Source organism: Elephas maximus, chromosome 1 (assembly GCF_024166365.1).
Source record: "Elephas maximus indicus isolate mEleMax1 chromosome 1, mEleMax1 primary haplotype, whole genome shotgun sequence".
In the NCBI taxonomy this organism is placed as follows: domain Eukaryota; kingdom Metazoa; phylum Chordata; class Mammalia; order Proboscidea; family Elephantidae; genus Elephas; species Elephas maximus.
Genome location: NC_064819.1, coordinates 195,164,631 through 195,191,251, shown reverse-complemented (window position 1 = coordinate 195,191,251; position 26,621 = coordinate 195,164,631). Strand labels below are relative to the sequence as shown.

The 26,621-nt window shown below is 38.2% G+C and overlaps 1 protein-coding gene across 2 annotated transcripts in view; it reads right to left on the bottom strand.

Moving 5' to 3' along the window:
- Positions 1–12,493: 12,493 nt before the first annotated feature.
- Positions 12,494–26,621, bottom strand: part of RSPO3 (R-spondin 3) — a 97,582-nt gene continuing 83,454 nt past the window's right edge. The window contains exons 5-6 of one of the 2 annotated variants that reach the window (XM_049903217.1): positions 14,831–15,000; positions 12,494–12,549 (exon numbers count right to left, since the gene is read on the bottom strand). In XM_049903217.1, coding sequence (XP_049759174.1) covers positions 12,511–12,549; positions 14,831–15,000 — 209 coding nt within the window. In that variant the 3' untranslated portion in view covers positions 12,494–12,510. Of the gene's footprint in view, positions 12,550–13,787; positions 15,001–26,621 lie in introns of those variants that run through there. The other variant, XM_049903305.1, reaches the window with a different exon arrangement.

The window sequence follows — 26,621 nt, the reverse complement described above, 5'->3', positions numbered from 1 at the left end:
TGAGAAGCCTCCAGCCTCATGCCTGACCCACAGACTTGGGGCTTGCCAGCCTGTACAACCACATAAGCCATTTCTTTGAGATTCTAAATCTCTCTCTATATATTATGAAGTAAAAGAGCTGTACATATATACACATGCACACACACACACAGATAGATACATATACACATAAACACACACTTTTTTTTTTTTTTTACACACACACACATACACACACACACCCTTTACTGGTTTTTTTTTTTATTAAATAATTTTTATTGTGCTTTAAGTGAAAGTTTACAAATCAAGTCAGTCTCTCACACAAAAATCCATATACACCTTGCTACACACTCCCAATTACTCTCCCCCTAATGAGACAGCCTGCTCTCTCCCTCCACTCTCTCTTTTCGTGTCCTTTTCACCAGCTTCTAACCCCCTCCACCCTCTCATATTCCCTCCAGGCAGGAGATGCCAACATAGTCTCAAGTGTCCAAGAAGTTCACTCCTCACCAACTTCCCTCTCCAACCCATTGTCCAGTCCAATCCATGTCTAAAGAGTTGGCTTCGGGAATGGTTCCTGTCCTGGAGCAACAGAAGGTTTGGGGGCCATGACCAACGGGGTCTGTCCAGTCTCAGTCAGACCATTAAGTCTGGTCTTATGAGAATTTGAGGTCTGCATCCCACTGCTCTCCTGCTCCCTCAGGGGTTCTCTGTTGTGCTCCCTGTCAGGGCAGTCATTGGCTGTAGCCAGGCACCATCTAGTTCTTCTGGTCTCAGGATGATGTAGTCTCTGGTTCATGTGGCCCTTTCTGTCTCTTGGGCTCATAATCACCTTGTGTCCTTGGTGTTCTTCATTCTCCTTTGATTCAGTGGGTTGAGACCAATTGATGCATCTTAGATGGCTGCTTGCTAGCATTTAAGACCCCAGATGCCACTGTTCAAAGTGGGATGCAGAATGTTTTCTTAATAGATTTTATCATGCCAATTGACTTAGATGTCCCCTGAAACCATGGTCCCCAGACCCCTGCCCCTGCTACGCTGGCCTTTGAAGCATTCAGTTTATTCAAGAAACTTCTTTGCTTTTGGTTTAGTCCATTTGTGCGGACCTCCCCTATACTGTGTGCTGTCTTTCCCTTCACCTAAAGTAGTTCTTATCTACTATCTAATTAGTGAATACCCCTCTCCTACCCTCCCTCCCCCTCCATAACCACAAAAGAATGTTTTCTTCTCAGTTTAAACTATTTTTCAAGTTCTTATAATAGTGGTCTTACACAATATTCGTCCTTTTGCAACTGACTAATTTCACTCAGCATAATGCCTTCCAGGTTCCTCCCTGTTATGAAATGTTTCACAGATTCCTCACTGTTCTTTATCGATGCGTAGTATTCCATTTGGGTTTTAGTATTCCATTGTGTGAATATACCATAATTTATTTACCCATTCATCCATTGATGGGCACCTCGGTTGCTTCCATGTTTTTGCTATTGTAAACAGTGCTGCAATAAACATGGGTGTGCATATATCTGTTCGTGCAAAGGCTCTTGTTTCTTTAGGATATATAACCAGGAGTGGGATTGCTGGATCGTATAGTAGTTCTATTTCTAGCTTTTTAAGGAAGCGCCAAATTGATTTCCAAAGTGGTTGTACCGTTTTACTTTCCCACCAGCAGTGTAGAAGTGTTCCAATCTCTCCACAGCCTCTCCAACATTTATTATTTTGTGTTTTATGGATTAATGCCAGCCTCGTTGGAGTGAGATGAAATCTCATTATAATTTTGATCTGCATTTCTCTAATGGCTAATGATCATGAACATTTTCTCATATATCTGTTAGCTGCCTGAATGTCTTCTTTAGTGAAGTATCTATTCATATCTTTTGCCCATTTTTTAATTGGGTTATTTTTCTTTTTGCACTTGAGTTTTTGCAGTATCATGTAGATTTTAGAGATCAGGTGCTGATCAGAAATGTCATAGCTAAAAACTTTTTCCCAGTCTGTAGGTAGTCTTTTTACTCTTTTGGTGAAGTCTTTGGGTGAGCATAAGTGTTTGATTTTTAGGAGCTCCCAGTTATCTAGTTTTTCTTCTACATTCCTTATAATGTTTTCCATACTGTTTATGCCATGTGTTAGGGCTCCTAACGTTGTCCCTGTTTTTTCTTCCATGATCTTTATAGTTTTAGATTTTATGTTTAGGTCTTTGATTCATTTTGAGTTAGTTTTTGCACATGGAGTGAGGTATGGGTCTTGTTTCGTTTTTTTGCAGATGGATATCCAGTTATGCCAGCACCATTTGTTAAAAAGACTGTCTTTTCCCCATTTAACTGTTTTGGGGCCTTTGTCAAATATCAGCTGCTCAGACGTGGATGGATTTATGTCTGGATTCTCAATTCTGTTCCATTGGTCCATGTGTCTGTTGTACCAGTCCCAGGCTGTTTTGACTACTGTGGCAGTATAATAGGTTCTAAAATCAGGTAAAGTAAGGCCTCCTACTTTGTTCTTCTTTTTCAGTAATGCCTTATTTATCTGGGGCCTCTTTCCCTTCCATATGAAATTGGTGATTTGTTTCTCCATCTCATTGAAGAATGTCGTTGGGATTTGGATCGGAATTGCATTAAACGTATAGATCGCTTTTGGTAGAATAGACATTTTTATAATGTTAAGTCTTCCTATCCGTGAGCAAGGTATGTTCTTCCACTTATGTAAGTCTCTTTTGGTTTCTTGCAGAAGTGTACTGCAGTTTTCTTTGTATACATCTTTTACATCCCTGGTAAGATTTATTCCTAAGTATTTTATCTTCTTGGGTACTACTGTAAGTGGCATTGATTTGGTGATTTCCTCTTGGATGTTCTTTTTGTTGGTGTAGAGGAATCTAACTGATTTTTGTATGTTTATCTTGTATCTCGATACTCTGCTGAACTCTTCTATTAGTTTCAGTAGTTTTCTGGAGGATTCCTTAGGGTTTTCTGTGTATAAGATCATGTCATCTGCAAATAGAGATATTTTGACTTCTTCCTTGCCAATCTGGATGCCCTTTATTTCTTTATCTAGCCTAATTGCTCTGGCTGGGACTTCTAGCACAATGTTGAATGAGAGTGGTGATAAAGGGCATCCTTGTCTGATTCCCGATCTCAATGGGAACTTTTTCAGGCTCTCTCCATTTAGGGTAATGTTGGCTGTTGGCTTTGTATAAATGCTGTTTATTATGTTGAGAAATTATCCTTCTATTCCTATTTTGCTGAGAGTTTTTAACATGAATGAGTGTTGAACTTTGTCAAATGCCTTTTCTGCATCAATTGATAAAATCATGTGATTCTTGCCTTTTGTTTTATTTATGCAGTGGATTACATTAATTGTTTTTCTAATGTTGAACCATCCCTGCATACCTGGTATGAATCCCACTTGGTCATGGTGAATTGTTTTTTTGATATGTTGTTGAATTTTATTGGCTAGAATTTTGTTGAGGTTTTTTTGCATCTACATTCATGAGGGATATAGGTCTATAATTTTCTTGTGGTGTCTTTACCTGGTTTTGGTATCAGGGATATGGTGGCTTCATCGAATGAATTTGGTAGTATTCCATCCTTTTCTATGCTCTGAAATACCTTCAGTAGTAGTGGTGTTAACTTTTCTCTGAAAGTTTGGTAGAACTCTGCAGTGAAGCTCTCCAGACCAGGGCTTTTTTTTGGTTGGGTTTTTTTTTGATTACCTGTTCAATCTCTTCTTTTGTTATGGGTCTATTTAGTTGTTCTATCTCTGTTTGTGTTAGTTTAGGTAGGTAGTGTGTTTCTAGGAATTCATCCATTTCTTCTAGGTTTTCGAATTTGTTGGAGCACAATTTTTCATAGTAATCTGATATGATTCTTTTAATTTCAGTTGGGTCTGTTGTAATATCGCCCGTCTCATTTCTTATTCGGGTTATTTGCTTCCTCTCCTGCTTTTCTTTTGTCAGTTTGGTCAATGGTTTATCAATTTTGTTGTTTTTCAAAAACCAGCTTTTGGTCTTGTTAATTCTTTCAATTTTTTTTCTGTTTTCTATTTCATTTAGTTCAGCTCTAATTCTTATTATTTGTTTTCTTCTGGTGCCTGTGGGTTTCTTTTGTTGCTCTCTTTCTATTTGTTCAAGTTGTAGGGATAGTTCTTTGATTTTGGCCCTTTCTTCTTTTTGGATGTGTGCATTTATTGATATAAATTGGCCTCTGAGCATCGCTTTTGCTGTGTCCCAAAGGTTCTGATAGGAAGTGTTTTCATTCTCATTGGATTCTATGAATTTCTTTATTCCTTCCTATGTCTTCTATAATCCAGTCTTTTTTTAGCAGGGTATTGTTCAGTTTCCAAGTGTTTGATTTCTTTTCCCTGCTTTTCGTGTTATTGATTTCCAGTTTTATGGCCTTATGGTCAGAGAAGATGCTTTGTAATATTTCAATGTTTTGGATTCTGCTAAGGCTTGCTTTATGACCTAATATGTGGTTTATTCTAGAGAATGTTCCATGTGCACTAGAAAAACAAGTATAATTAGTTGGAGTTGGGTGGAGTGTTCTGTGTCTACAAGGTCAAGTTGCTTGATTGTGGCATTTAGATCTTCCGTGTCTTTATTGAGCTGCTTTCTGGATGTCCTGTCCTTCACTGAAAGTGGTGTGTTGAGGCCTCCTAGTATTATTGTGGAGCTGTCTATCTCACTTTTCAATGCTGATAGAGTTTGTTTTATGTATCTTGCAGCCTTGTCATTGGGTGCGTAAATATTTAATATGGTTATATCTTCTTGGTGTATTGTCCCTTTAATCATTATATAGTGTCCTTCCTTATCCTTTCTGATGGATTTAACTTTAAAGTCTATTTTGTCAAAAATTAATATTGCCACTCCTGCTCTTTTTTGATTGTTGTTTGCTTGATATATTTTTTCCATCCTTTGAGTTTTAGTTTGTTTGTGTCTTTAAGTCTAAGGTGTGTCTCTTGTAGGCAGCATATGGACAGATCTTGTTCTTTAATCCATTCTTCCACTCTGTCTCTTTATTGGTGCATTTAGTCCATTTTCATTCAGGGCAATTACGGATAGGTTTGAATTTAGTGTTGTCATTTTGATTTTTTTTGTGTGTGTTGACAGCTTCTTTTTCCCACTTGATTTTATGTGCTGATTAGATTTTCTTTATATATTGTCCTTTCCTCATATTTGTTGTTGATTTTGTTTCTGATCAGTCTGTATTTTTCCCTTGTATTTTATTTTGATGTGTAGGATAGTTTGTCTCCTTTGTGGTTACCTTATTGTTTACCCTTATTTTTCTAAATTTATAACTAACTTGTATTTCTTTGTATCACTGTATCTTCCTCTCTATATGGAAGGTGTATGATTACATTTCTTAGCCCCTCTTTATTATTTTAATGTTGTCTTCTTTTATATAATAACATCGCCGTTACCCTGTGTTGGGCTTTTTTTTTTTTTTTTTTTTTTTGGATTTCCCTGTCTGGGTTGACTTCTGGTTGCTCTGCCTGGTGTTCTAGTCTTGGGTTGATACCTCATATTATTGATTTTCTAACCAAAGAACTCCCTTTAGTACTTCTTGTAGTTTTGGTTTGGTTTTTACAAATTCCCTCAATTTGTGTTTATCTGGAAATGTCTTAATTTCACCTTATATTTAAGAGGCAGTTTTGATGGATACATGATTCTTGGCAGGCAATTTTTTTCCTTCAATTTTTTAAATATGTCATCCCATTGTCTTCTTGCCTGCATGGTTTCTGCCGAGTAGTCCGAGCTTATTCTTATTGGCTCTTCCTTGTAGGTGACTTTTCTTTTATCCCTCGCTGCTCTTATAATTGTCTCCTTATCTTTGGTTTTGGCAAGCTTGATTATGATATGTCTTGGTGACTTTCTTTTAAGATCTACCTTATGTGGAGTTCGATGGGCATCTTGGATAGATATCTTCTCATCTTTCACAATATCGGGGAAGTTTTCTGCCAACAAATCCTCAACAATTTTCTCTGTATTTATTGTTTTCTCTCCCTGTTCTGGTACTCCAGTCACTCGTAGGTTATGTCTCTTCATAGAGTCCCACATGATTCTTAATGTTTCTTCATTTTTTTAGATTCTTTTATCTGATTTTTCTTCAAATATATTAGTGCCAAGTGATTTATCTTTGAGTTCAGGAATTCTAGCTTCTACTTGCTCAATTCTGCTCCTCTGACTTTCTATCGAGTTATCTAATTCTATAATTTTATTGTTAATCGTCTGAATTTCTGATTGCTGTCTACGGATTTTTCCGGCTTATTAAACTTTTCATTATGTTCCTGAATAATCTTTCTGAGTACTTCGATTGCTTTATCTGTGTGTTCCTTGGCTTGTTCTGCGTATTGCCTCGTTTCCTTTCTGATGTCTTGAACGGTTCTGTACATTAAACTTTTGTATTCTGCATCTGATAATTCCAGGAACGCATTTTCATCTAAAAGATCCCTGGATTCTTTCCTTTGAGAGCCTGTTGAGGTGATCATGGCCTGTTTCTTTATGTGACTTGATATTGACTGTTGTCTCCAAGCCATCTATAAGTTATTGTATTAGTTTATGCTTGCTTACTGTGTCATAGCTACTTGCTTTGTTTTGTTTTGGTATACCCCTATGGGTTGCTTGAGTGAGTTAGCTTGATTATTTTCGCCTTTGGAGCTCTGGTGTCTTGTCCTCAGCTGGCTAGACCTGTAGTCAGGTATATCATTGTAGGAGTCCATTCAGTTTTCTTCTATGAATTCAGCTCAGGTTTCCAGGTAGCTGATATCAAATGCGTGGTACAGCCTCTGTCCTATAGTCTTAGAGGGGCAGGGGTGATTGGCATATATACCTGTATCTTATTGCAGCAGGGGGTCACGCTCTGAACAAGGCAGGGGGCTGAGAACCGACCCCCAAGTGTCTCTGAGGAAAATGCTTCTCTCTGTTCCCTGTTCCCTAGAGCGTGCTGGTGGGTGGGCTCTGCAGAGGGACCATGGGGACCCAAAGATTTTGTTGTAAGGACTGGGAGGTACCAGTTATCCCTGGGCCCCTGTCACAGGTGGCTGGGCAACCCAAGTGGAGCCACCAGTCCTTAGGTCCCTGTTGTGGGTAGGTGAAAAAAAAAAAAAAGGTGAAGACCTTGTTTAATAGGCAAAGCAATGTCAAATGTCAAAAGCCCACCTCTCCATCGCACAGCTGAAATGGTTGGAGTTTGCCAACAAGGGCCTATTCTCCCGAAATAGGCCCACACTGGTCCATGCAGAAGGGAAAGGTGCTCAAGTTCCACGGACGGTTTATGCCTGGACAGGAGCCGCTTCTGTCCTGAGCTCCCCCAATTAATGGAGCTAGCAAATTATCTTTTCCCCCCAGTTGGGAATTTTTTCCTTCCCCAAGGCCAGGAAGACGGCTCTAGGTGCTCATCAAGGTCTATCTCAGGCCTAGGGATTAAGCCACTCAAGCTGGGTTGGGGATGGGGGGCGTGGAAAAACATACGCAAGTACTTAGCTTTTGCCTAGAGCGCCCTTCTGCTTAGGTTCCGGAGGTGTGAGTGTGCTGTGTGGCTGACTGCTTCTCCCTGAGGAAACTGTGGCCTAATGCTAGGACCAGCCCACCACTGCCACCACCGCCGCTGCTCCGGGAATGGTGCCTGAGGGCTCCCTGATTCAGGTCCGGCAACTCCTCTCTGCTTCTGAACAGTCTCTTCCTTCCCCTGCCCCTCAGTTCATTGTCTAAGCTTGCCTTTGATGCTCAGGGCTCCCAGCGTGTCACAAATATACTCGTTTCACTTGTTTTTTTGGGTCTTTGTTGTAAAGAGGGCTCGAAGGAAGCGTCTGTCTATTCCGCCATCTTGGCTCCACCTCTGATTCCCTTTACTGGTTTTGCTTCTCTAGAGAACCCAGGCTAAGACAATGAGTAATTTCTCATTTCTAAGAGGACCTAAAACAACATTGGTACTAACAGTGTAGTAACTCTTATTCATTTCATTTCTGTGATTCTCATATATATATACTTATTTCTTGGAATTATTATACATGTATAGTTACATGCATATTATCACATATCATTAGTCAAGAAATTAAAAGTGATTTAAATGTGACTTGTGAAATGTCATTACTTTTCACTGATATTTATTTGTATATAGAATAATTACATTGAGTGCCCAAGTTTTTAATTCTCCCAGCAACTTTGCAAGATTGTTATTGCCACTTCCACTTTACAAATGAGAAATGAAGGTTCTGAGAAGCCATACAACTTGCCCAAGGTCATATGGTTATGACCAGTCAGTAGGATAACTGGGATGTTAACCTAGTATATTTAATATCTGCAGGGATTTTCCACTTCTTTTGCTATCTCTCTATGTGGAGATCAGCCTCTATTCTTGGTATCGGCCATGTTTTAATATATTTTTTTTCTTCCCAATGTTATTCACTTCAATATTTTAATAACTACTAATGTGAATAACCCACCACTTGTCTGTTAGCTTGTCATAATGTGGTGGCTTGTGTGTTACTGTGGTACTGGAAGCTATGCCACTGGTATTTCAAATACCAGCAGTCACCCATGGTGGACAGGTTTCAGTAGAGCTTCCAGAATAAGACAGACTGGCAAGAACGATGTGGTGATCTATTTCCAAAAAAATTGGCCAGTGAAAACCTTATGGATAGCAGTGGAACATTGTCTGATATAGTGCCAGAAGATGAGCCCCTCAGGGTAGAAGGTACTTGAAATACTACTGGGGAAGAGCTGTCTCCTCAAAGTAGACTCAAGTTAATGAGGTAAATGAAGTAAAATTTTTGTGACCTTCATAGCTGATGAGTTACAACTTAAAATGAAATGAAACAGCTGCAAACATTCATTATTAATTGGAATGTGGAATGTGCAAAGTATGAATCAAGGAAAACTGGAAGTTGTCAAAAATGAAATGGAATGCATAAAGATCAATGTCCTAGGCATTAGTGAGCTAAAATGGACTGGACTGGTATTAGCCATTCTGAGTCATATAATCATATGGTCTATTATGCCAGGAATGACAAACTGAAGAGGGAAAGGGGTAGCATTCGTTATCAAAAAGAACGTTTCAAGATCTATCCTGAAATACAATGCTGTCATTGGTAGGATAATATCCATATGCCTACAAAGAAGACAAGTAAATACAACTATTATTCAAATTTATGTAGCAACTACTAATGCTGAAGATGAAGAGAATGAAGATTTTTTACCACCTTCTACATTCTCAAATTGATCAAACACACAATCAAGATGCATTGTTAATTATTAGTGATGGGAATACAAAAGTTGGAAACAAAGAAGGATTGTAGTTGGAAAATATGGCCTTGGTGATAGAAATGATATCGGAGACAGCATGATAGAGTTTCGCAAGATCGATGACTTATTCGTTGCAAATACCTTTTCTCAAAAGCATAAATGGTGACTATCCTTGTGGACCTCACTGGATGGAATACACAGGAATCAAATTGACTACATCTGTGGAAAGAAACGATGAAGACGCCCAGTATCATCAGTCAGAACAAGGTCAGGGGCTGACTGCAGAACAGACCAACAATTGCTCATATGCAAGTTCAAGTTGAAGCTGAAAAAATTAATCTAAGTCCACGAGAGCCAAAGTATAACTGTGAGGATATCCTACCTAAATTTAAAGATTATCTCGAGAATAGATTTGACATATTGAACACTTATGACCAAAGACTAGACAAATTGTGTAATGACATCAAGGACATCATACATGAAGAAAGAAAAAAGGTCATTAAAAAGACAGGAAAGAAAGAAAGACCAAAATGGGTGTCAGAAGAGACTTTGAAACTTGCTCTTGAACACAGAATAGCTAAAGTGAAAGGAAGAAATTATGAAGGAAAAGAGCTGAACAGAAGATTTCAAAGGGAGGCTACAAAAACAAAGCAAAGTATTACAATGAAATGTGCAAAGAACTGGAGTTGAAAACCAAAAGGGAAGAACATGCTTGCCATTTCTCAAGCTGAATGAACTGAAGGAAAAATTGAAGCCTCGAATAGCAGTATTGAAGGATTCTATGGGCAAAAAATTGAATAACGCAGGAAGCATCAAAAGAATATGGAAGGAATACACAGAGCCACTGTGCTAAAAAGAATTAGTTGATGTTTAACCATTTCAGGAGGTAGCATATGATTAAGAAACAATGATACTGAAGGAAGAAGTTCAAGCTGCATTGAAGGCGTTGGTGAAAAACAAGGTTCCGGGAATTGATGGAATAGCAATGGAAATGTTTCAACAAATGGATGCGATGCTGGAGGTGCTGACTTATCTACGCCAAGAAATTTGGAAGACAGCTACCTGGCCAATCAACTGGAAGAGATTCATATTTGTGCCCATTCCAAAGAAAGGCGATCCAACAGAATGTAGAAGTTATTGAGCAATATTATTAATATCACATGTAAGTAAGCTTTTGCTGAAGATGATTCGAAAATGGTTGCAGCAGTACCCAGACAAGGAATTGTCAGAAATTCAAGCTGGATTCCAAAGAGGATGCAGTAGGAGGGATATTATTGCTGGTGTCAGATGGATCTAGGCTAAAACCAGAGAATACCAAAAACATGTTTACCTGTGTTGTATTGAGTATGCAAAGGAATTCAACTACGTGGATCATAACGAATTACGGATAATGTTGTGAAGAATGGGAATTCCAGAATGCTTAATTGTGCTCATGGAGAACCTGTACATAGATTCAGAGGCAGCTAGCTGTTCGAACAGAACAAGGAGATACTGCATGTTTTAAAATCAGGACAGGTGTATGTCAGTGTTGTGTTTTTTGACTATACTTATTCAGTTTTTATTCTGAACAAATAATCTGAGAAGCTGGACTATGTGAAAAAGAATGGGGCATCAGGATTGTAGGAAGAGTCATTAACAACTTGGGATATGCAGATGACACAATCTTGCTTGCTGAAAGTAAAGAGTACTTGAAGCACTTGCTGATGAAGATCAGACTACAGCCTTCAGTATGTATTACACCTTAGCATAAAGAAACAAAAATCCTCACAATTGGACCAATAAGCAACATAATGATAAATGGAGAAAAGATTGAAGGTGTCAAGGATTTACTCTTACTCAGATACACTGTCCATGCCCACGGAAGCAGCTGTCAAAAAATTAAATGATGTATTGCACTGGGCAAACCTGCCGCAAAAGACTTCTTTAAAATGGTAAAAAGTGAGGAAGTATCTTGAGGGCTAAGGTGGGTCTGACCCAAGCCATGGTGTTTTCAGTTTTCTCAGTTATCAATGCCCATGGAAGCAGCTGTCAAAAAATGAAGTAATATATTGCATTCGGCAAATCTTCTGCAAAAGACTTCTTTAAAATGTTAAAAAGAGATGTATCTTGAGGACTAAGGTGTGTCTGACCCAAGCCATGGGATTTTCAATTGTCTCAGATACATGTGAAAGCTAGACAATGAATAAGGAAGACCAAAGAAGAATTGATGCCTTTGAATTATGGTGCTGGCAAAGAACATAGAATATACCATGCAGTGCCAGAAAAACCAACAAATCTGTCTTGGAAGAAGTATACCCAGAATGCTCCTTAGAAGTGAGGATAGTGAGACTTTGTCTCACTTATTTTGGATATGTTATTAGGAGAAGGACATCATGCTAAGTAAAGTAGAGGGTTAGCAAAAAAGAGGAAGACCTTCAAGGAGATAGACTGACACAATTGTTTCAACAATGGGCTCAAACATAGCAATGATTGTGAGGATGGCGCAGGACAGGGCAGTGTTGTTTTCTGTTGTGCATGGCATCACTATGAGTCTGAGCTGACTCAACTGCTCCTAAAGACAATGACAACAATATGAGTAACTTTCAATTCAGTAACATCAGGGTAGCAGAGTTCAGTTTGCATCATTTGACAGCATATATATTTTCCATTTTTGAAAAAGAACTGTTGGTGAACCCAAAAGGCAATGTCATTAATGAGGACTATGTGCATCACCCTGAAGTAACAGAAGTGTCAAGTGTTCCCCAGTCTGGGTCTACAGGGATCACCTCCAGCTCAACTCTTTCATGTTGCTCACCAGAAATGGGGACCCAGAGCTGTTAAGTGATTTGCCAATGGTTACACACCTGGGACTAGAACCCAAATCTTCTTACTTGTAGAACAGGGGCCTTTTTCCAAATTACTCTGCCTCTTCTCAGTCATAAAGCAGATTTTGAAGACCAAGGGAAGAGCATTAATCTCCAAAAAGACTTACTGTTGCTGTTTTCTCTTGATTTTGTCTTCATATTAAGCACCTACTAGCCCTGTTACCATAACCACTTACCAGCCCTTAGAGCAGAAAGTTAATGCTTCCTGTGACCAATGCACGAACTTTATCAGAAGTTGATCAAGAGTTTTAGTTCAAAGTCGAGAAGGCAGCTAGTTTGAAGATCATAATGAGTCTGTGTGCTTAAGGCTCTATTACAGGTGAACTGAGAATTGCAGTTAAAATTGATGATACCTTTGTCTTCAAATATATTTCACCTAATGTATGAAGCTTAATGTTAGTTTTCAGTTCATTTTTCTTTGTAGCAATTCTAGTTTTATTTAAATGTCGCTTCAAGGACGTAGTCCGCCATGGCCTGGAGGACAGCAAAACAAAAGCCTTGAATCAAAACACATGGGAAGACATGATAATCATTTGCTACAATTGTGTCCTGGCTAACTAACCCTTTTTCCAACTCTGCCTAGGGACTCTGCCAGCAAGTGTACCTTGAATGAATGAAAACAAAGATAAAAAGATACACAAAAGTGATTTAGCTACTTATGCTTGACTAGATAGCACTGAAGACAAGGGTGGCATTTGAAACCATCCAAAGTCCTAAACCTTGATAATAAGATTGGCAGTTTGAATCCACCAGCCACTCCTTGGAAACTCTGTGGGGCAGGTCAATGAGTATGGTTGTTGTTTTCTTAAATACAGTTCTGTGGAAAAGCTTTGTTTCTCCTTTGTAGCCTAAGTTTTAGTTGAAGATAGAGTCATTTCGTACATCGGGAATAGATTTAGTTAGTGGAAACACTTATCTCTTGGCAGACAAGAAAAGAAAACACCAAAGTAAGAAACAGGAATACATCATTCAAAAATTTTATATCTTGGAAGAAGAAAAGTGAAATAGAAAACCAATTAAGCCAAGCAGTCCACATGAGCAATACAGTTGGTAGAGAAAGGGTGCTCAGAGATAGGCAGCCAGAAGCCAGATCATTGCAAGCTCTTCAGAAAGCAGTGATCTTGAGAGGGCTAGGAAGAGTGGTGGACAGAGAAGCTGGGTGTCCTTTCATTACAACAGGAAGGTGAAGGTGAGGCATGAGATTCTGTGCCACACACTCAGAGATGCTTCCTCCTGGACTGAAAGGGCTGTGTCCGCTGTGAAACATTGGTGAGCTTTCAGCTAGGGTGACTTCAATCCCCCAAAGAGGTTCACAGACTGAGAAAATATGGAGAAGAAAAGGCCAAATGTTGAAGGTACAGGAGGAACCAGACATACAAGAAAAGGTGCTGATTTCTAAGCAATGAAAGAAGCACTGAAATTATTTCCTATTGCCTATCTATATATATATATATTTATGCAGATATAACTAGCATTTTTCTTGATGAAAATAAGAAAAATGTTGTTTAAATATCTCCTAATACCTTATAAATCAATCTCCGTTGACTCAGATAAGTGTGGATTCAAAAAGCAAACACAGACATGTAACGCATTCTCTGATTTAACAGAATTCTCTTTCCTGATTCATGAATCTCTTAGAGTAAGAATAACAATTTTTCCAATTGAAAAAAACAAAAAAGCACACAATAAAACAAAGTGAACAGAACTTTAAAAACTATCAACAAATATATTTATTGTGGTGGCTTTCCCCCCTACTAGATACACCTTGTTAGAAAGTAGTATCCCTTTTAGTTCCTGGTGGATCTTTAAGCAGGTAATGAAACTTTTTTTTCCTTCATCGAGAGAGAAAGAAAATACATGACTTGGCAAACATGTTCTACTCTCCTTACTCTAGTTTTTTGTTTTCTATGAAATCAGAATTTTCTTCTAGTAAGTATGATTTTGCTTTTGGGCGTATGTTAGAGGTACATGTTTACAGACATATAACCCAAGGAGTAGCAGAGGCTGAACCACATATTGCCAACATAGATTGGAGTCCTGTTCCAGGTAATCACATCCCTTCACAGTTTTGTAAAGCACAAAAATAATCTCCAACTCTATGGTTTCTTCCCTATTTTGCCTTTCTCCAATCCCATACAGTATATTCAACTCTGGTTCACGCTCTCGCAGGCACAGGATGAGGGCGATAGAACAATCTTAAAAGAGCTGTTTCTGTGATGATAAATCTTAGGATTCCAAATGCCAGGCCCTAATTCTGAGCACTCTCTAGACCTCCTGGACAAAACAAGACTGTCCTCTGAAAGATGTTTCTCTCCCCTGATCTCTTATGTGTCTTGAAGGGATACTGCCTCATTGCATTTGTAGAACTATCTTTTCCATCTTAAAACAATAGCTTGAAAATATTTTTATAGGGAAAAGATGTTGCTTCTCCAGGTGTCATCATTATGTTGTTACATCATATAGCCTATTGATAATTATATACAAAATTTCTTGTTTCTTAACAATGTGTAGAAGCATATAAGATAACCATTTGAAAGTATCCCTTCTTTGAACTTTTGGCTCTTTGTTGTTAACTACGCTTGTATGAAGAATATAGCAACTATGTGGAATGTTGTTTAGACTGAGCGGTAACTGATAACATCCACTTATGGTCCTAATGGCTAGAGCACCTGCCCTGGGCATCTGGTTGAGATAGCAGCATCATGAGTCTACAACAATCTCATGGGACCCTCTAGTGTACAGTGCTGACTGATACCGATTTCTGTTGTTTATCTTGGGCTTTTCGCTTCTTCTGCTGCTGTTTGTCCTTGTTTTCTTGTGGTTCTGGGGTTCCTCTGCTGGGTTCCAGACCTTTGTTTTCAGGTATTACTTCCTTACTTTCTTCTTTGTTAAGTTTTTTTCTTTTCCTCTCCCTTCCTTTTTTTCCTGAAAAGAAAGCATACTCCTTTAAAAAATACATTCAATTATATTCTATTTGGTTTTTCTAAGTTTAAAAAAAAAGGGTTAAACTTCTCTAAGGTTGCATCCCACACCCATAGAAACCAAATATCTACTATTTAAATCATTTATGCATCTTCTCTTGATTAAGTTTTTACAATACTCCAAACAATTTGAATATGAAACATGTACAAAATATAATGAAGCAATTAATACATGATAGTTCTGAATACTAGAGAGTTCTATTCTTACAAGTTTAGAATTTATTTTATATGGTAGTTATTTATATATATTTAACAGAAAGTTTTGAACAGACTTATCATCTAAGAAATTTATTAATGTGTATATTTGATCTGGCCTCTATTTAAGGCATAATTTTGTATTCAATAATTTTCAACTGGAAGTAACATATTTGCAATCTGCTGCTATATCTGGATGCCATCTACAAGAACAGAATCGATTTGTATAACAAACATGGAAATAAAAGTTCATGCTGAATACCAGAATAAATATATTTTAGCACAAATGTTTTTATATTGAAATTTATGTACTTTGTATTTTCTCTGTATGCAGTGGTAGTGGTGATTATAACTTAATAATAGTCCTATTGTCATGGATTGGATTGTGTCCCCCCCAAAATATGTGTCAACTTGGTTAGGCCATGATTCCCAGCATTATGTGGTTGTCCTCCGTTTTGTGATCGCAATTTTATGTTGAGAGGATTAGGGTCGGACTGTAACACCACCCTCACTCAGGTCACCCCCCCTCCCCGATCCAAAGTAAAGGGAGTTTCCCCGGGGTGTGGCCTACACCACCTTTTATCTCTTAAGAGATAAAAGGAAAGAGAAGCAAGCAGAGAGTTGGAGACCTCATACCACCAAGAAAGCAGCACCGGGAACAGAGTGCATCCTTTGGACACAGGGTCCCCCGTGCCTGAGAAGCTCCTCGACCAGGGAAGATTGAGGACAAGGACCTTCCTCCAGAGCTGACAGAAATAGAAAGCCTTCCCCTGGAGCCGGCGTCCTAAATTTGGACTTGTAGCCTACTAGATGTGAGAAAATAAGTTTCCCTTTGTTAAAGCCATCCCCTTGTGGTATTTCTGTTATGGCAGCACTAGATGACTAAGACACCTATGGTATAAGCTAATACCACCACTCAGTCAGTTTGTTGTACTATGGTTGCTTGCGTGTTGCTATGATGCTGGAAGCTATGCCACAGGTACTTCATATACCAGAAGGGTCCCTCATAGTGGACAGGTTTCAGTGGAGCTTCCAGACTAAGACAGACTAGGGAGAAAGGCCTGGTGATCTACTTCTGAAAATAAGCCAATGAAATCTTATTGATCACAACAGAACACTGTCAGACTCACTTGCTTTGAACACGTCATCAGAAGAGATCAATTGTTAGAGGAGAACATCATGCATGGCAAAGTAGAGGGCCAACAAGGTCAAGGGAGACCCTTGTGAGATTGATTGACACAATAGCCAAAATGAAGGACTTGAACATACTGGTGATCATGAGGATGACTTGTGCTGTTGTCCATAAGGTTGCCATGTGTTGGAGTTGACTTGATTCACACTATGAGGCATTTTAAAAAGTGGAATGAATATCCTTTTAAAGATTTTTAGGTGGGGATTCATATTGCAAGGAATACTGGGGCCAGGGTGCAGAACTGAATTTCAGTCTGTTGGCAATAGAGAACTACTGAGAGTTTAGAGGAAGAGAACAATTTAATCAAAATAAATGTATCTGGTACTAAATTGGAAGTGCTATTTTTATTTTTTTCTAAATAATACATTAACTAGATATTTAATCATGTAAACGTTTTACACATGAAATCTACAATGTAATTTTTGAGGGCATGGTTTTAGAAATATCCATGAATGCATATTTCCCTATGAGAAATTACTGATTTCAATCAAAATCATGGGAAATGAAAACTAGGAGCCAACTGTTCCCTGATGTGGGACAAAATTTTGATAGTGTGTATTCCCACATACTGAGTCATATAATATTTGAAATTAGTCTCTGTCTACAATAAAGTCACTTTGGACAAAGTCTTTTGCAGAAATTATTTGCATGGGAGAACCAAAATATTTTCATGTCCTGAAACAGGCTGAAAATATTGAATTTAGTGGTTTGGCTTTCCTTTTCTTGACTCTGGTAACGGAATCCTTGGGAGCAGTATTATTAATACTACATAAATATATTAAGCCAATACAGTCTTTTTGGATTGATGATTTTATGCCACAGTTAGCTTTGTCATAAGACTACATTTACAAAACCTCCCAGTTGATTTATGAAAACTTGCCTTGTGCTCAACATAATACAGCTCCAAAATTCTGACCTCTTGAAAAACGTTTAACAAAGTAGGGACCCAGACCAGGGAGAGGGAAATATCAGTTACGAATACATAGAAGAGAACAAAAAATATTAAAGTTGACTATCATGCCTAGGAGCCCTGGTGGTGCAGTGGTTTAGAGTGGTTAACAACTTGGCTGCTAACCAAAAGGTCGGCAGTTCAAATCCACCAGCCACTCCTTGGGGCAGCTCTACTCTGTCCTATAGGGTTGCTATGAGTCAGAGTGAACTCGAAGGCAACGAGTTTTGGGTTTATTATGCCTAAGGCTGAAGATTTGTGTACTGATCCACCAATTTCATTATTCTTTTCACATCAAAAAATATTTATGAGTTGATATAGTTTTCTGCAAAAGGGATCCAGGCCTTTAAAAAAAATTGTTTTTTTCATTCTGGCTTTAGTGACCATGTATTTGAAGTGCTGACTTAAACTTGGAAAGTAAAAGGAGAAAAATGAAGAGTAAATTTACCTTCCTGAATAGATAGCATAATTTAATTTGTATTTAATAAAGCTACACATATTGAGAGAGAGAAATGCTGGTTTTCATGGTATGTGCTTGGTTTTCAGAGGGAGATTACTGCAAAGTTAGGTTACATAATATTTCCATTTTGAAGAGCATTTTGGAGGTATTTGAGTTCAGCTCTGAAAAACTGCCAATGAGAATCACTCCAAGGTTCCATAAAAACTACTGACACCAAACAAAATGTTGTGAATTTTATGGAAATCATCCAGAACTTTAGTGTTTGACATTGTTCTCTTAATGAGGGTCCAACATCTTACAGCTGTGATCCCAACCATAGTGCTTTGGACACCGAAGAAATATATTGTTTCTTTCTTGGTTGCAGATTGATTTATATGTTTTTTAGCCATTTGTGACAACATACTCAACTTGCAGAGCATTTCTGTTTGTTAGCACCCTGACATGATTATTTCTTAAGACAGGCAGAAATATTTTTGGAGGTAGCTTGAAACTCAGTATTATAGCTTTATTATCCAAGGAATAACTATTTAGTCTGGGCGGTGAGTGAAAGGGGTGGCTCTAGTAAAGTAACAGGAAACCAGCACATTGTACGTTGTTGCTGCCATACAGAGAGCTATTGCACAATAGAGAGATGGGATTATTATTTTTTACGGGCCATGTGTTAGCGGTTAGAAACACTAACTACCCTTTTGCGTAAATAATATATTTTCCTCTTGTCCAAGAAATAAACTAGAAATGTAGAAGAGTGGCTGTAGTCCATTAAAAATCATGTGCAATTTGGGAAATGCTATAAGGTTTTCATTAAAAGGGGTTTCTTTTCTATTCTGGTGACTTTTCATTGATGTGGTCAGTAGTTACTTTTTCAACTTTTTTTCTTTTCAATTTTGCAAACTAAGCATTCTAGTTATCACAGTCTTACACAGAGGACTATATTTTGTCATTCCTTTTATGTGTATGTTTGGCACAAACATGGAGCCCTGGTGGGGCAGTGGTTAAGAGCTTGATTGCTAACCAAAAAGTCAGCAGTTCAACTCCACCAGTCACTCCTTGGAAACCCTGTGGGGTAGTTCTACTCAGTCCTACAGGGTTGCTGTGAGTCAGAATCAACTCGACAGCAATGATTTTTTTCTTTTTTTTAAAGGATCCCCAGAGCCCTGGTGGCACAGTGGTTAAGAACTCAGCTTTAACCAAAAGGTTGGCAGTTTAAATCCACTAGCTGTTCCTTGGAAACCCTATGGGGCAGTTCTACTCTGTCCTGTAGGGTCTCTATGAATCTGAATCAACTCGACAGCAATGGGTTTGGTTTGGTTTTTGGCACAAGCATATGTGTGCCAGAACTGGGTTGTGGAGTGCTTCAAAGATTAAAAGAATGTTCACCTTCCCTTCATGTTCCAGCTATGAAGATGGTGTTTGGGTAGAAACCATCAAAGAGAAATTGCTATTAGCAATCAAGTATAATCTGAACCCTTGCAGAGAAGCACTATGGTGAAATGTTTAAGAATATGGTCCTTAGAGTCAGGAGAATGCCATATTTATAATCTTGGTCTGACACAAACAAGTTACGTGACTTTTGGCTAGTTGTTGATATCACTCAGGCTTAATTGCCTGCTATGTAAAATATGGATAATAATTACTACTTGCTAATTTTTGTGAAGATTAAAGGAAATGTTTGTAGAACATTTTGCACTGTGTCTGGCACATGCTAATCATGGAACAAATGAAAGCAAGTTTTATTAACTCATTATACAAACATGAATTAAGCCATTATTCCTTGTCAAAAAGAGTGCTAAAGCCTAGGGATACCAGTGACATATGGAGACAGACATGATAATTACAGTCACACACTAATGCTAAAATGGAGACATGCACAAGATCTGATTGGGAGCACAGCAGGAAAAGCATCGAACTTTGCTGATGGAGATTGAAAAAGGTTCCCCACAGGGAGTGATATTTGAGCTGAGGCTTAAAGAATGAGTAAGAATTGGCCAGGCTGATGAGGAAAGAAGGTTATGCTGAGCAGTGAACAATATGTCAATGGCATGAAGGCAGGCAGAAGACATCCTTGGTTGGATCAGAGTTTATACATAGGATATTGCCCAGCAAAGCTGAAAAGGTATACGGGACTCAGCTGCTATGTTGGCACTTTATCCTGAGGACCAGTAGTACTGAAAACTGGAGAAGAGTAAGTATTAGAATCTGATAGCAGGACAGAGTTTGGATGTTTGGATGAATAGTTTAGAAAAGGCCAATAGAATATTCTGATATATGACCTTCTTTCCTATTTCATAAACATTGCTGTAAGTAAAAGAATTCCTTAGAGGGAGTGTAGTCAATGGCTGGTATTTATTTTTGAACCTTAACTTTAAAAAGGGTAGCTAAAATCTCTGTGCAGACCATATTGCCACATATTATTTAAAATTTTGTCGAAAACTAGTACGACATAATTGAACAGATTGACATTATCGAGATTCTGAAATTATTTCCTATTAACACGAATATATATAACTCTTTATATAAGCACTTTCTAGTGCCTTCTGCAGATCAGGCTCCCAAACATGAAACCAATTACTGTTGAGTCAATTCCAACCCGTGATGATCCCATGCGTGTCAGAGTGGAGTTGTGCTCCATAGGGTTTTCAATGGATAATTTTTCAGAAGTAGATCACAAGGCCTTTCTTTTTGAGATGCCTCTGGGTGGACGCAACCACCAACCTTTCAGTTAGCAGCTGAGCTCCTTAATACTTTCTACCACCCAGGGACTCCTTCCCAAACATAGATGACTTTAAAAAATAGATTCCTAGGTCTCACCCTGGAGATTATGATTAGAAGATTTTATAAGGAGCCTTAATGGTAAAGTGGTTAAGAGCTTGGCTGCTAACCAAAAAGTGGGCAGTTCAAATCAACCAGCTGCTCCTTGGAAACCCAATGGGGAGTTCTTCTCTGTCCTAAAGGGTTGCTATGAGTTGGTATCAACTCAAGGGCGATGGGTTAGATCTTACAAAGAGCCCAGTAGTTATATAAGTTCAGCTCTAGGTTATTCTCCTGTGCAGCCACATTTATGAACCATTGTTATTCAGATAGAACCTAATTTCCTTAAATATATATGAAAATTACTTTACTTCACATGGTTGTATATCTAATTTGTTTTTACTAATGGATAGTGAATATGTTTATTTTACTCCAGTTTTCTGATAGGGTACATTTGGATTAGGCACCCAGATAGGAAATGAAAATGAGCTGCAGATTGTCTTTTCAGAATGTGTTCAGATTCAAATATGAACTAAAAAGAATAAACACGTAAAAAGAATTAAGAGAAGAAAATGACCCTGAATTATTGGTCCTCAGTCACATATTGTACAAAAGTTCCAAGTGAAAATATAAACTACTGAGCTTGTTCAATTACCCTTTTAAATGTAATCGGGTTATGATTAAAAGGTTGCTTTTACTAGAACCACAAATCTAATTCATTTATTGAGAATTCCTCAAATTATAAATATCAGATCACAATTTCCTTGGAGGTTTAGAAATACGTGTACAGAGATCTTTTTAAAAGATCCACTTCTTAATTTGTGTGCCCCCCCAAAATCTATGTTGTAAATCCTAACCCAACTACTTATGGATGTAATCCCATTTGGGAATAGGGTTTTCTTTCTTATGTCAATGAGACCATATCAGTGTAGGATGTGTTTTAAGTCAATCACTTTTGAACCATAAATGAGCAGATCCGGCACAAAAGTAAGGAAGCACAGATGGAGAAAGAGATGCCAAGCCACATGAAGATCGCTAAGGAACCTAGGAACAGAAGCTAAAAAGACACAAGGACCTTCCCTCAGAGCCAGAAGAGAGAGAGAAAGGTTTCCCTAGAGCCGGTGCCCTGAATTCTGACTTCTAGCTTATTAAACCATAAGGAGACAAATTTCTGTTAAACACCCCCACCCGCCCCGCAAAAGCAACTTCTTTGTGATTTTCTTGCAATGTTCCACTAGGGGGAGCCATTAAGCTTTAAATGGCTCCACTTCCTAAAACAAGCTGGGTTATAATTTTTCTCAAAAAGCTAAAAATTTATCCCACATTCTAGACTGAGGACTAAATATCACTGAATCTATGACTCAAGCCAACTTAATAAATATTCCATTAAAAAGAAAATTTGTTGGTAAGCCCTTTCTCTTTATTCGGCGTAGAATGAAATTCGATTAGAAGCCCAAGGCTTTATACCTTCAACACACACACACACACACACACACACACACACACACACACACACACACACACACACACACACACACACACACACACACACACACACACACACACACACACACACACACACACACACACACACACACACACACACACTATTAAAATGGGATTAATCAGATGATTCCTGAATCTAGAATTGAACCTGCGGACCTGATTTTTATGTATTTTGTTGTTGTCGTTTTGTATACAAAAAAAAAAAAAAAAACATTGCTGTCCAGTGGTTTCCAGCTTACAGCGACCCTATAGGACAGAGTAGAGCTAACCCCATAGAGTTTCCAAGGAGCACTCGGTGGGTTCAAACTGCAGACCTTTTGGTTAGTATCGGTAGCTCTGAACCACTGCATCACCAGGGCTTCCTGTTGTTTTGCATAAGCCAAAAAACAAACAAACCCACTGCTGTAGAGTCGACTCATAGCGACCCTCTAGGACAGAGTAGAACTGCCCCATAGGGTTTCCAAGGAGTGGCTGGTGGATTCCAACTGCAGACCTTTTGGTTAGCAGTCATAGAGCTTAACCACTGAGCCACCAGGGAAGGAAAACCCCAACTTTTTGTTTTAGATAAGACTTCATTGTAGAAAATTTGCAAGGGAGGAGAAATTGCTACACTGTAACTTATTCAGCAATTATGATCTGTTGTGTAGATTCATATTGAAAGGCCTTTGCACTGTAGGCTATATAATCATTGGACAGCCAGACCCAGCAGTTAGGAACACAGCTGGAAGTCAACAGTGCCAAATTTCCTTCTCAGCTATATTGTTACCAAGCGGAATTGACTTGAAAAATGTATTCAAACCCTTTGTCTTGTCTTGTTTTAATGAAATAGAGATGCATATTCCTTCTGCTATTGTTTTAACCTAGAAATTCATAACACATACAGTGAAAATACGAAAGAATAGAGATGATTGAAGTGTAAAGCTACTTAAATACCTACTCTGCAGTTTCTTGGGGAATAAGCTCTCTTGTTTTTCTATTCAAATATGCTTTTGATTAATTATTCACAGAAAAATAATTTGACTTATATCATTATTTACTAAATGTTAATTTCTGATACCACTTTGTGACGAACTGTTTTTAAAAATATAGTTGTATTCACTAAAAGATACTAAGATTAAAATAGCATTTTGCCACCAATTGAAAAGGGCTAATTAAAGAGATGCCATCTATGTGCATCATGTTTCATTGGGAATTCAGAAACAAAAGTGTCTTGACTGTAAGAGCCTGAGTGTAAATTTTGAGATGGAAGTGAATAATAAAACCCAAGCTTCTGAACATGGCACTCAGTGTCCTCTGTGACCTGGCCCTACTTACTTCTCACCCACATCCCTGACCTCCCACTTCTCTTCCTAGTTACCCCTCCATTCTTCGCAGCACAGCACACAATGTTTACTGACCCCACATTGGATACGTCTACTTAGAATGCAGTCTCTGGTATTGCCTGCTCTAACTCAGTATTTAATTCTCTACCCACAAGCCACCCCTCAGGGATAACTTCATGGTTTTTTTTAACTCTTTTCTTGGCTAGATTCTTTATGTTTCTTCTCTCCGTGCCCCTTAGCACCCAAGTAGAAACCTACTGCAATAACCAACATGAAGATGAGTCATGATAATTGTTTTTGAAAATAGTAAGAGTAATGATAACTAAAACTGAGCACTTCTATGTACCATCTATGTACAGGCACCATGTCTATAAAAAGAAACAAAAACAAACCGGTTGCCACTGAGTGGATTCCAACTCTTGGTGACCCCGTGTGTTTCAGAGTAGAACTGCACTCCATAGGATTGTCAATGGCTGACATCTTTGGAAATAGATCACCAGGTCTTTCTTCTGAGGTGCCTCTGGGTGGACTGGAACCACCAACCTTGGGTTAGCAGCTCAGTGTTTAACCATTGGTGCCACCCAGGGACTAGACCATGTCTACAAGTTCTATCATAGCCCCATTTTGACACATGAAGAAAATGAGAGCTCTTAACCACTGCACTTCTCTGTCTCCATATTGTATCTCAACAGAACACAACGTGACATATGTTCTTGTTTTATTTCACACTTAAGCTACTGATAGAAAAATCAAGGCAAGGAAAGTGTCCAGGTGTGGACTAACTTTTGAAAAAAGAAAGGGTTTATAGAAGTGAAAGCTTAGAATATATTTACTAGGCACCAAATTGCTTATTCAAAACTTGGAATTAACAGCACTTTGGACCAGATATTTCGTGTTAGCACCATTCAGTTACCTCGTTCTCTGTTCTTTTTTATTAATGTAAGTCCATTTATTTCCTAGTATTTCCACTCTGCCCCCCTCCCCCACCCTCATTGTATAACCCATAGCCGTCAAGTCAGTTTCAACTGACAGTGACCAACTGAAGATTCAGGATTTTAAATTTTGAATTTTGGCTTTATGTCCTAACAGAAATTTACATGACCTTTTACCCAAGGCCACTTCATTCAATCTCATTGCTTTTTTTGACCCAAATTCCAGGCTTGATTCCTTGCATTTAAAAGAGACATTAACAGGAGTCCAGAAAAGACTGTTAATGATATTGAATACTGAACACTGAGGACATCCTCCTGTTGTAAATCATCAGAATTAAAAGACCAGTTATAAGTGCAAATGGAAGAAAGCCCTCAACGATTTAACTATTTGCAGTATTTACAATTTATTACTCATTATAAAAGTAAGGAGTATTCTGTATTTTATTTTATAATATTTTACAAACATAGCAGGATGATAAAATTTACATCAGATGAATATTATACATTTATAATTACTTTAAATGAGGTTATTTTTCTTGAATCAACTATCATTTAATTAAAAGTTAATTTGAAATAATAATTGCAGTGTTTTTCTTTTTTTTGTTCTTTTTTTTGTGAAAAAGCTTTTAACTTGACTTTGAAATCCTACTCACCATATTAAGGTGGATCACAGAACTCTTAGAAACTAAACCAGAATTATTAATTTACACGTTGAAAATTTCTTGATCTAATCATGCTTGCATATTATGTTTTAAACTAAATTTCAAGTCTTAAACAATTTTATCTATTGGATAAAAACCAAAACCAAATCCAGTGCCGTCGAGTCGATTCCGACTCATAGCGACCCTATAGGACAGAGTAGAGCTGGCCCATAGAGTTTCCAAGGAGCGCCTGGTGGATTCGAACTGCTGACCCTTTGGTTAGCAGCCGTAGCACTTAACCACTACGCCACCAGGGTTTCCATCTATTGGGTAGGCATGTAAATTTATTGTGATTTTTCATTTGATGTAAAAAAGTGTGTTGATAGACTTCATGTATTAAATCTAGTAAAACTATGCTCATGGGCTTTTACAATGAAATTCCTGACTAGCTTATGAAATGAAGATTATTGCCCCCTTAAGGAAAAAAATTGGTTCTGCATATTTTCATAGTTTTAGATACTATTTATGAACTCGTTGTTGTTGTCAGGTGCTGTCAAGTTCATTCCGACTCATAGCGACCCTATGTACAACAGAACGAAACACTGCCTGGTCCTGCACCATCCTCACAATTGTTGCTATACTTGAGCCCATTGTTGCAGCCTCTGTGTCAATCCGTCTCATTGAGGGTCTTCCTCTTTTTCCCTGACCTTCAACATTACCAAGCATGATGTCCTTCTCCAGGGAATGATCCTTTCTGATAACATGTCCAAAGTATGTGAGACACAGTCTTGCCATCTTTGCTTCTAAGCAGCATTCTGGTTCTATTTCCTCCAAGATAGATTTATTTGTTCTTTTGGTAGTCCATGGTATATTCAATACCCTTCTCCAATACCACAATTCAAATGCATCAATTCTTCTTTGGTCTTCCTTATTCATTGTCCAGCTTTCACATACATATGAAGCAATTGAAAACATCATGGTTTGGGTCAGGCATGCCTTAGTCCTCAAGGTGACATCTTTGCTTTTCAATACTTTAAAGAGGTCTTTTGCAGCAGACTTTCCCAATGCAATGCATCTTTTGGTTTCTTGACTGCTCCTTTCATGGCTGTTGATTGTGGATCCAAATAAAATGAAATCCTTGACAACCTCAATCTTTTCTCCATTTATCATGATGTTGCTTATTGGTCCAGTTGTAAGGATTTTTGTTTCCTTTATGTTCAGGTGTAATCCATACTGAAGGCTGTGGTCTTTGATCTTCATCAGTAAGTGCTTCAAGTCCTGTTCACTTTCAGCAAGTAAGGTTGTGTTGTCTGCATAATGCAGGTTGTTAATGTTCTCCTTCATTTGTGTCGTCTGCATAATGCAGGTTGTTAATGTTCTTAAGATAGGCCAGCTTCTCAGATTATTTGCTCAGTGTACAGATTGAATAGCTATGGTGAAAGGATACAACCCTGACCCACACCTTTCCTGACCACACAGTTGAATGCCTTAACATAGTCAATAAAACACAGGTAAACATTTTTCTGGTATTCTCTGCTTTCAGCCAGGATCCATCTGACGTCAGCAATGATATCCCTAGTTTCACATCCTCTTCTGAATCCGGTCCGAATTTCTGGCATT